Below are 11,881 nucleotides of genomic sequence, written 5' to 3'. Positions count from 1 at the left end.
GGTAGCCTGCAGAGTACCTTCTTATACCAGAAACAGTAGAATGCATAGGTGAAGATGCTATGTGGGCATGAGCCCGGCCCCTCCATGTTCAATGAGTTGTGTGGGTGTTGTCTTCACCAATTGGAACTTGATGTCAGTTGGTGGAGAGCAACCTATGATCTTGGCAACAAACTGTTTTTTTGGAGGATTTCCATGGGACCCCTTGGGTCAACAACTCGATGGATGCAACCCAGTTGTGTTATTGGAAGCTTTGTTTAGTGACAAGGGATGGCCAGTTGGAAGTCTGTCTCCCTAATTAATTGAAGACTTCATTAAGTTCAACTGTATATATCTTAGGAAGTTTCCACTACACTAGGTTTACACACAACCTCTCATTCAAGCTCCTCAATCCTAGCTGTCTCTCTCTGCATTGGTTCACTCAGTCCCATCTGCCCTCTCCCTCCCCACCTGATTCTCCCATTCTCACTCCCCTATTTCCAATCCATTCATGAAATCTATTATATTTCTCCTTCCCAATGACATTGATGTGTTCCTTCCCCCAGTTCTTCCTCTGTAGTTAAACTCAACAGAGAATTTCTCCGTGTGTCCCAGCTGATCACAGTACCTCATGCTGACTTGTGTTGATTCAGCCAAGGCCTGATGTGTCTGCCCTGTCATGTCACTGATGCTGCTATCATGACACTACTGGACTGGACTTCTGGTATATCCATGAAATATTTTCAAGTTGATTGAGTTATTGTTGCTGGCTTGTGAACGAAATTGCTAATTACCTGACAACACAGATGGCATTTGTTCCAAAGAACCATTTCTAAACAGGTCCACTTCTCCTGAATCATAATAACCTTTCTTTTCCACTGCTGCTGGTGGGTGGTGGGCTAGAAGGGAGGTTAAAGCATTTAAGAACCATCATTAGAAGTATTCTTTGAAAATTTAAAATTACACTTCATGTTGAGGTCTTTGATCCATTTGGACTTGAGTTTTATGTAGGGTGATAGACATGAATCTATTTAGATCTTCTACCTGTGGATATCCAGTTATTCCAGTGTCATTTGTTGAAGATACTTTCTTTTTTTCCATTTTACAATTTTGGGTTCTTTGTAAAAAATCAAGTGTCCATGGGTATGTTATGTTGAACCATCCCTGTTTCTGTGAAATGAAGCCTACTTGATCATGGTGATTCCCTGAACTATAAAATTATTTTCTGTGATACTTTATAACTGTAATTTTGCTGCTGTTACAGATTGTGAAAGGGTCATTCAGAGCCTGAAAGCAGTCTAATAGAATTCTGTGCTAATACTGTATAGCCCTGGGCTTTGTTTCTGTTGGGAGATTTTGGTAGCTGCTTCTATTTCCGTAGGGGATATAAGTCTGTTTAAATGGCTTATTTGATTTGGATTTAACTTTGGTAAGTGGTGTGAATCAAGAAAATTCTGTACCTTTTAGGTTTTCAAATTGGTAGAATACAGATTTTTAAAGGATATCCCTATAATTCTCTGAATTTCCTCAGTGTCTCTTGTTACACCCTCACCCTTCTTTTCATTTCTGATTTTATTAATTTAGATATTCTCTCTCTGCCTTTTAGTTAATTTTGATATGGGTTTGTCAATCTTATTGATTTAGTTAGAGAACTAACTCTTTATTTCCAATTGATTCTTTGTATTGTTCTTTGTTGATTTCAGCCCTGAGTTTGATTATTTCTTGTCATCTACTTCTTTAGAATGTAATTCTTCATTTGTTCTAGAGCAGTGGTTCTCAACCTGTAGGTCATGACCTTTTTGTGGCATTGAACAACCCTTTCACAATTCCTAACAGTAGTAAAATTATAGTTATGAAGTATCACAGAAAATAATTTTATACTTTGGGGTCACCACAACATAAGTAACTGTATTGAAGGGTCTCAGAATTAGGAAAGTGGGGAACTACTCTTCTAGAGCCTTCAGGTGTGATGGAAAGTTGCTAGTACAAGATTTTTCTAGTTTTTTTTTAAATGTAGTCACTTAATACTATGAACCTACCTATTAGAACTGCTTTCATTGTGTCTCATGAGTTTGTGTATGTTATGTATTCATTTTCATTCAATTCTAAAAAGCCTTTCATTTCTTTCTGATGATGCCAGATAACTTTGGTTTCTGTTGCTTATATTCTTGTGCTTGCCTTTCGCCATCTGGTTAACTCTAGTGCTACCTGCACTCACTGTCTCTTCATGGAGACTGTCTTTCCAGTTATCTTGCTTGTGTCAGAACTCCTCAGAGTCCAGATGTCTCTGTGATCCTGTGATCCTGAGCTACTGGGTGGAAGAGCTCCTGGGACTCAGGCTGCATCTGGGATCCTGAAATCCTGCTGTTCTGAGTGCAGTGGTTCCTCAGCTGCTCTGAGTGCAGTGGTTCCACCACTGCTCAGCTGCTCTAGGAAGGTTCAGGATAAGGTGTCTTCACGAAGCTGACCAGCCAAGTGTCTGCCCTCTGCTCCAGATTCTGCCCTGTGAAAGTCAGTCACTGCACATTTCCCCCCGCCCCACCTCCTCCCATTCAACCCACCCACCTGCAACACCATTTAGCTGTATAGCTGGGTCTTAAGGTAGAACTATTTCCAATTTTCTCAGAAACCATCAGATTGATTTCTAAAGTGGTTTTATTAGCTGACAATCCCACCAGCAATGAAGGAGTGTTCTTTTTCCACATCCTCGCCAATATCTGCTGTCACCTGCATTTTTTTTATCTTAACCATTCTGACTGGTGTGAGATGCAATCTCAGGGTCATTTTGATTTGCATTTTCCTGATGACTAAAGATGTTGAACATTTCTTAAAGTGACTCTGAGCCATTCGTGATTCCTCAGTTCAGAATTCTCTGTTCAGCTCTGTACCACATTTTTAATAGAGTTATTTGGTTCTCTGGAACATAACTTCTTGGTTTCTTTGTTTATTTTGGATATTAGTCCTCTATTGGATGAAGAGTTGGTAAAGATCTTTTCCCAATCTGTGGGTTGCAATTTTGTCCTATTGCCAGTGTCCTTTGCCTTACAGAAGCTTTTCAATTTTATGAGGTCCCATTTTTTGATTGTGGATCTTAGACCGATTGTTTTCTGTTCAAAAAATTTTCCTCTGTCTCCATGTGTTTGAGGCTCTTCCCCACTTTCTCTTCTATTAGATTCAGTATATCTGGTTTTAAGTAGAGGTTTTTCATCCACTTGCATTTGTGCTTTGTACAGAGAGATAAGAATGGGTAAATTTGCATTCTTCTACATGCTGACTGCCAGTTGAACCAGCACCAGTTTTTGAAAATGCTGTCTTTTTTCCTCTGGATAAAAGCTTAGCTTCTCTGTCAAAGATCAAGTGACCATAGGTGTGTGGTCTTCAATTCTATTCCATTGATCTTCCTGCCTGTCTCTGTACCAGTGCCATACAGTTTTTATCACTAATGCTTGAGATCAGAGATGGCGATTTTCTTAGAAATTCTTTTATAGTTGAGAATAGTTTTTGCTATCCTTGGTTTTTTGTTATTGGAAATGACTTTGAGAATTGCTCTTTCTAACTCTATGAAGAATAGAGTAAGAATTTCGATGGGAATTGCACTGAAACTGTAGGTTGCTTTCAGTAGATGGCCATTTTTACTACAGTAATCCTGCCAGTCCACGAGCATAGGAGATCTTTCTATCTTCTGAGGTCTTCTTCAATTTCTTTCCTCAAGGACTTAAAGTTCTTTTCATACAGAGCTTTCATTTGATTAGTTAGAGTCACACTATGACATCTTATATTATTTGTGACTATTGTGAGGGGTGTTGTTTTCCTAATTTCTTTCTCAGCCCATTTGTCCTTTGAGAAGAAGAAGGATACTGATTTGTTAATTTTATGTCCAGCCACTTTGCTGAAATTGTTTCTCAGCTCTAGGAGCTCCTTGATAGAATATTTGGGGTTGTTTATGTATACTATCATATCATCTGTAAATAGTGACATCTTAGTTTCCTCCTTCCCAATTTGTATTCCTTTGATCTCCTTTTGCTGTCTAATTACTCTGGCTAGAACTTTGAATACTGTATTGAATAGGTAGAAAGAGGGTGGGCAGCCTTGTCTTGTTCCTGATTTTAATGGGATTGCTTTTAGTTTCACTCCATTTAGTTTGATGTTGGCTATTTGCTTGCTGTGTACTGCTTTTATTATGTTTAGGTATGGGCCTTGGATTCCTGATCTCTACAATACTTTTTTTTTTATCAAATCATAATTTTTACTTTTTAACAGGGGGGTTATAAACACAAAAATGCAGGATGTGGGGAAGGGGATGACACAGGAGCATAGGTGTTCAGGGGAAGTACAGATATCTTTCAGAACAGGGTATCATCTGGTTGAAGGTTCAGGAGACAGGTCACTATGATTCTGCTATGATTCACTTGTCCTTATCTAAGTTGGTACTATTCACCAAGGCTGCTTATTTACAAGGTCTATGACTACTCAGGCTGGTAAATTTCCATAAAAGCTGCCTGTTTACAATAGCTTATAGCCATCTGTTTCAGTGTTTTTCCACAGAGACTTAAGACTTTGTGTTAGCAGGCATCTATGTCAGGACTATTGCTGATTTTAGGCTTATGGCTGATTTTAGGCCTTCAGTGTATAAGCAGGGCTGCCCCTGACATCTCCTCCCTTCTCCAAGTATAGAAGGGCAGTGGCGATTCTAATCTTGCCAAGGCAGGGATAGAGGCCTGACCTCCAGTAATTAAAGGAAACCTTGTAATGGCTCTGGCCCTCTGTTGTTGTCCAGTGAGGCATGAGAGCCATGCCCATCCCGATGTCTTTTTCCTGGAGAGGGGATACTTTTGACATCAACCCCTATGCAGTCAGGCTTCTACAATACTTTTAACATGAAGAGATGTTGTATTTGTCAAAGGCTTCTTCAACATCTAATGAGATGATCATGTGGGTTTTTTGAGTTTTTTTTTTTTTTTTTTTTTTTTATAAAGTGGATTACATTGATGGATTTCCATATATTGAACCATCCCTGCATTCCTGGGATGAAGCTTCTTGATCATGATGAATGATCATTTTAATGTTCTTAGATTCAGTTTGCTAAAATTATATTGAGTATTTTTGCTTTGATATTCATAAGGGAAATTTCTCTGAAGTTCTCTTTTTTTGTTGGGTCTTTTTGTGGTTTAGGTTTCAGTGTAATTGTGGCTTCATGTAAAGAATTGGGTAGTGTTCCTTCTGTTTCTATTTTTGTGGAATAGATTGAGAAGTATTGGTAGTAGATCTTTGACGGTCTGATAGAATTCTGCCCTAAAATCATCTGTCCCTGAGCATTTTGGTTGGGAGACTTCTAATGACTGCTTCTATTTGCTTACAAGTTATGGGACTGTTTAGATGGTTTATGTGGTCCTGATTTAACCTTCTTACCTGGTATCTGTATAGAAAATCACCCATTTCATCTAGATTTTCCAGTTTTGTTGCATATAGAATTTTGTAGTAGGAGCTGGTTATTTTTTGAACTTCCTCATTGCTGTTGTTATGTCTCCCTTTTCACTCTTAATTTTGTTAATTTGGATACTGTTTCTGTGAACTCTAGTTAGTTTAGCCAAGGGTTTATCTATTTTGTTGATTTTGTTAAACAACCAGCTCCTAGTTTGTTGATTCTTTGTATAGTTCTTTTTGTTTCTACTTGGTTGATTTCAGCCCTGAGTTTGATTATTTCCTGCTATCTATTCCTCTTGGGTGCATTTGTTTCTTTTTGTTTTAGATCTTTCAGATGAGTTGTTAACTGCTAGGGTATGATCTCTCCAATTTCTTTATGGGGGCTCTCAGGCCTGAGATTTCCCCTTAGCACTGCTTTCATTCTGTCCCATAAGTTTGGATATGTTTGTATCTTCATTTTCATTAAATTCTAAAAAGTCATTAATTTCTTTTTTATTTCTTCCCTGAAATATGTTCAGCTTCCATGTGTATGTGAGCTTTCTGCTGCTGTTGTTGTTATTGAAGACCAGCCTTAGTCGGTGGTTGTTCAATAGAATACATGGGATAAATTCAATGTTCATATATCTGTTGAGGTTTGTTTTGTTTCCATAATATGATTGATTTTTGAGAAGGTACCAGGAGGTGCTATGAAGAAGGAATATTCTTTTTTCATGGTGAAATGTTTTGTAGATATCTGTTAAATCCATTTGGTTCATAACTTCAATTAGTTTTTACTGTGTCTCTATTTACTTCCTGTTTCCATGATCTGTCCATTGGTGAGAGTAAGGTGTTGAAATCTTCTACTATTATTGTATGAGGTTTAATGTGTGCTTTTAGCTTCAGTAACCTTAAGTGAAGCTTCTTCCAAAATGTCCAGCAGAAACCGTGTTTCTGTGTTTTAAAGCTGAATCTTAGGCAGGTTTGGTTTCCACTCACCATTTGACTGTGTGGCTGTCCCTCTGCTCTTGCAGTCTTCTGTTTTCAGCTGAAGTGCATGTAATACATGGTTGAAAGTCAGCATCTGTGTATATTTCTCTTCTGTGTTTTCCTGGCTCCTCAGCCTGGCTGTCCTATGCTGCCCATGTATGTGATTTATAGGTCCCTTCTCATCCTGTCCCTTATATGGGCAGCAGAGCTGCCAGGAATCTCAGTTATTACAAAGAAAGGAGCCTGTTGTTCTTCCAGATGCTGATAGTGTTTGACAATTCAAATGTGTATCATTCCCAAGGAGAATGTGTGAGCACAGATCCTGCTCAGCAACCCAACTCAGAGAAGGAAAATAATAGTCACATTGGAGAGATGATGTTACTGGGTAAGAAATCCTTTGTGTTCAGATTTTATGTTATAGTGAGAGCTGTTTCCTTGTTTTAGGGAGAGGATCTCCTTTTGTAGCCTTGGCTTGTTTGGTACTCACTATATAGAACAGACTGACATGTAAGTTGGAACAACTTTCCTGCCTCTACTTCCCAAGTACTAAGATTATAGGTGTACATCACCATGTTCACACCTAATAAAGTACAAGTGCACAGTCTTATTTTTGTTCCATCTCACTTGGTTTAGCCTCAGGACAGAGTTGTACCCGTGGTGGCCATTTTACCTATGCAGTAATAGAACAAAGACTTACTTGTTATATGAGATTAGTAATTGATCTCTGAATTTAGTGTAGTTCCTTTGATGATACCACTAAGATTTTTTTCATGGAGTTTGACAATCTGCCCTGAAACTAAATAAATAAATAAGAATGAATGAATATAACATCGTTTCATTAGTTAGGGAAAGAAGAAGGGAGAAACAGAGCAGGAAGTGTACCATCCCTGTGTGGTGGTGATCAGTGTGTGTTACATTAGCAAAATGACCAACAGGAACAAAAGGAGAAATTTTTTTTCTGTGATAGGATCTATAGTGGTTAGAATAGGTATGGCCTCCATAAAGTCATATGTTTGAATGCTTGCTCCACAGGAAGTGGCACTGTTAGGTACTGTGGACTTGTTGGAGTAGATGGGGCCTTGTTGGAGGAAGTATGTCACCTTGGAGGCAGGCTTTGAGGTATCCTGTGCTGAAGATACAACCAGTGTGGCTCAAAGTCTTCTCCTGCTGCCTGTAGATCAAGATGTAGAACTCTCAACTCCTCCTCCAGCACCGTGTCTGCCTGCATGCTGCCATGCTTCCCATTATGATGATAATAGACTGAACCTCTGAAACTGGAAGCTAGCCCCAACTAAATGTTTGCTTTTCCAAGCATTACCTTGATCATGGTGTCTCTTCACAGCAATAAGATGGCAACTAAGACAGAATCTCTGTGTAACCCAGGCTGGCCTCAAATTCTCTATGTTGCCAAGGATGACCCTGATGCTCACCTTCTCAGTACTGAGACACAAGGAGGCATTGCCTTGTTTGGTTTAGGTGGTGCTAGAACTTGAACCAAGGCCTTACTGCATCTGTCAACTGAGCTATGTCCCTGAAAAAAAAAAAACCAGTGGGCTAATGAAGGGAGAAGAAATTAGAATTGCATGATTTCTTATAGAACACTATCAGAACCTCATGTTTATTTCAGCATTTATGATTGAGGCCACGCATGGTGGCTCATGCCTATAATCATGGAACTTGAGAGGCAGAGGCAGGCAGATCTCTGTGAATTGGAGGGTAGCTAGCCTGATCTACATAGCAGGCTTCAGACCAGCCATGGTTACAGGATAATAACTCTGTCAATCAGAATAAAAAAAGAAAAAGAGCCATGGTGCAAACTAAAACTATTCTCAGAAGAAAAGTCTTAGTTGTTCATTTTATTTAATATATAACTTAAATATATTAATTTTTTAAATGATCATAACTAATTGGGGAAAACCTCAGAAACTAAAATAGCAGGCATTAACATAAATTTAGAAATTATTTAAAAAGAAATTAGGTCAAAATTTAAGACACGTAAGACAACTTACATGAAAATTTTATTTTTATTTAAATTAAAATTACTAAAAGATTTGCTTCCATTTAAGGGGATACTATTAGTCTATTTTTACAGAAAATTCTTGTAAATCATTAAACTTAAGAAAATTCAAGTACATGAATAAAAATATATCAGTGTATAGAAAAAAGGAAACTTTACAAATTGTTTTTTTATGAAATTGGTGTAATAAAACACTGAAAACTGGCTAGACACTGGTGGCCCACACTTTTAATTCCAGTACTAAGGAGACAAAAAGAGGAAGATCTCTATGAGTTCGAGGCCAGCCTGGTCTACAGAGTGAGTTCTAAGACAGCCAGGGCTACACTGAGAAATTTGTCTCAAAAAACAAGCCAAACCAAACTAATCCAAGCATAACAATGAAACCTGAAAAGTTACCATGTCTAAATCAAAGATTTATCCCATTGAATATAAAATACAACTTTATAGTCATTTAAGAACAGAAGTTATACTAAAAAGTCTACTAATTGGATCAAAATAAAAGAAACGTGATGTTTTAAAAGTCTAGTTAGGGAGCTAGAGAGTGGGCTCAACACATAAGAGCATTCTTTCCGAAGACCCAGGTTTGATTCCCAGCACACACATGGTGGCTCAGAACCATCCAGAACTTGAATTCTAAAGGACCTAATGCACATGGTACACAAAAATACATGTGATCAAAATACCCATACACATTGTCTTAGTCTCTGTTCTATTGTGGTGAAGAGATGCCAGGACTAAGGCAATTCAATTCTTATTTAGAAGAGCATTTAATTGGGAGGTTGTTTGCAGTTTCAGAGGTTTCATCCATTATCATCATGGTGGGGAGCCTGACTACATGCAGGCAGGTGCTGAAGCAATAGCTGAGAACTGTATGCTGATCCATAGGCAGAGAGAGTCTGGGCCTGCTGTGGGCTTTTGAAATCAAACCTCACCCCCAATGACATACTTCCTCCAACAAAGCCACATGTGCTTCAATAGGCCTTACCTCCTGATGCCTTTCAAATAGCGCCACTCCCTGGTGACTAAGCAGTCAAATATATGAGCCTTCTTATTCTAACCACCACACATATAAAGTAAAACATTTAAAAACACTTCTACTACTATCTTATGATAAAAAAGAAAAAATTTATGGTTATTTTCATAGTTACTGAAAGGAGAAAATTCAAATAGTTTCTTCATAAGAATATCCAATCCAGTCCAACGCATACAATACAATACATACAATACATACAATACAATACATAAGAACATTCAATACAAGTATTTCAATCCCTTCAACCAGTGTTGAAGTACTTTTTTTCTGTGTGGGGATCAGACCCAGTATGTGGTCAACAGGTACTTTATCACCAGACTATAGTTTCTGATTTAAAAAAAATGTTTTCCCTTAAAAAGCTTCATATATCTTAAGCTAGCCTGGAACTCTGATCCTCCTGCCTCTATGTACTGAGTGCTAGGATTGTGGGTATGTTCCATCACACCCAGTTTATGTGGTGCTGGAGATTAAACCTAGGAGTTTGTTCATGTTAGACGGGTATTCTACCAGTGGGCCTTTATCATCAACCCCTAAGATGTCTCTTTGGTGGAGGACATTCCCACTAAAATCGAGGTCCCGATGAAAACACCCCACCGGTACTGCCACTATTCAGCATTTTGTCACAGATTCTATCCAGCACAGGTAAGTGAGTAAGAAATCAGATACATTAGGACTTGAGAGAAAACCCTATGTATGATTTCATTGTGTGCTCGGAAACCCTGCAGCATGTCTGAAAACAGGGAGTATTCAGTAAGTTAATGGGATATAAAATTGACAAACAGAAAGTAGTTGAGCAACTTCCTACAACCCCTAAGTGCTGGGATTATAGCCACGCCCCACCATGCCAGGTTGAGACATTTCTAGGGCAGTGAACCCAGCACACTGTGAATGTCAACAGGCACTCTATCAACAGCTATATCCTCAGTCTCCTTAATATTCAGGAGTTGGTGGCAAAGAAAAAAATACTGTTAATTTATTAAAATTGAAAACAAAACAGAAACCTAACATTTACTGAGCCTACTAAATAAGTCTTATACAGCAGTCAGATAAGAAAATGGAGTTAAGAGAAATAAATATTAGGAAAGAAAGAAAACAAAGTGTAATTTATACTTTAAAAAAACTAAGTAGATGTACTAGCATATTTTTGGGGTGTGAACAGTGATAGGCTTTTATTTGTCTGAGTTCTATACAATAAATAAAATGATTTTTAAAAAATTAATTATGTATATTATTTTCTTACACTTCTTGGTAGATGAAGATTCATGGTAAGCACTTTCCTTAAAGCCCCTTTCATGTCCCTGTTCCTCAGGCTGTAGATGAAAGGATTCAGCATGGGGGTCACCACTGTGTACATCATGGCAGCTGCTAAGTCCCTCCCAGCTGAGTGAGAGGATGAGGGGTTGAAATACAGGGATATGATGGTGCCATAGAAGAGGCAGACCACAGCCAGGTGCGAGCCACAGGTGGAGAAGGCTTTCCACCTTCCTCCTGTGGATGAAACTCTCAGTACAGCACAGGTGATATGGATGTAGGAGATCAGGATGCAGACAAATGGCGTGACAACGATCATAGTTCCCTCTGTAAGAATCATCAGGTCATTGAGATGTGTGTCTGAGCAGGAGAGTTTCAGGAGGGGATTTGCATCACAGAAGAAGTGGGGGATGATGTTGTCCCCACAGAAAGAGAGTTGAGCCATGAGCAGTGTGTGCAAAAGAGCATTCAGGTTAGTTAACACCCAGGACCCCAGAACAAGAAGGGAACACAGCTTATAGGTCATCTTTGTTCTATAGTGTAAAGGGTGGCATATGGCCACATACCGGTCATAGGCCATCACAGCCAGCAGAAAATTGTCCATATCAGCAAACACACAGAGAAAATACAGCTGTGTGACACACCCAGAAAAGGAAATGGCCTGACTCCCAAGTATGTGATTAGCCAGTACCTTGGGGACAGTTGTGGAGGAGAAGCAGACATCTGAGAATGACAGGTTGCTGAGGAAGAAGTACATGGGGGTGTGCAGGCGGGAGTCTGTGCTGATGGCCAGGATGATGAGCAGGTTTCCCAGGACAGTGGCCAGGTACATGATGAGGAAGAGCAGGAAGAGGAGCTGCTGCTGCTGGGGCTGCCTGGAGAGTCCCAGGAGGAGGAACTCGGAGACGCTCGACTGGTTGGTGCTGCTCATGAGTCTGAGCCCAGCTACATAAAGGAGAAGCAGAGGGCAGAAGGCTGTCTTCAGGTTTGGATGCTATAACCAGGTTCACATCAATCCTGCGCTAGAGATTCTGAATTGAGATCCACTCCTATTTTCCACATACTCCATTTACAAATCCCAGTTTTAGGTCATGTTGGTTCCCCAGATTCACCGTTTAGTTTTATTGGATATACTATAAAGGCATTTATGCCCACACATCACTCTTACCTGTATCTGGTAACATTTCCAGTCTTCCACCCACTCCTTAGAAGCT

At 39.2% G+C, this 11,881-nt stretch overlaps 1 protein-coding gene across 1 annotated transcript; it reads right to left on the bottom strand.

Moving 5' to 3' along the window:
* Nucleotides 1-8,367: 8,367 nt before the first annotated feature.
* Nucleotides 8,368-11,881, bottom strand: LOC117711099 (olfactory receptor 1f45-like). The gene is made up of 2 exons (XM_076937288.1): nt 11,836-11,881; nt 8,368-11,612 (listed from the first exon to the last, which is right to left on the bottom strand). The coding sequence occupies exons 1-2, from the start codon at nt 11,849-11,851 to the stop codon at nt 10,645-10,647; spliced, it is 984 nt and encodes a 327-aa protein (XP_076793403.1). The 5' UTR covers nt 11,852-11,881; the 3' UTR covers nt 8,368-10,644.

This window comes from Arvicanthis niloticus, chromosome 6, assembly GCF_011762505.2.
Source record: "Arvicanthis niloticus isolate mArvNil1 chromosome 6, mArvNil1.pat.X, whole genome shotgun sequence".
NCBI classification, from domain to species: Eukaryota; Metazoa; Chordata; class Mammalia; order Rodentia; family Muridae; genus Arvicanthis; species Arvicanthis niloticus.
Note: the sequence above shows the minus strand (reverse complement) of the source record. Positions and strands in the feature narration are given on the sequence as shown.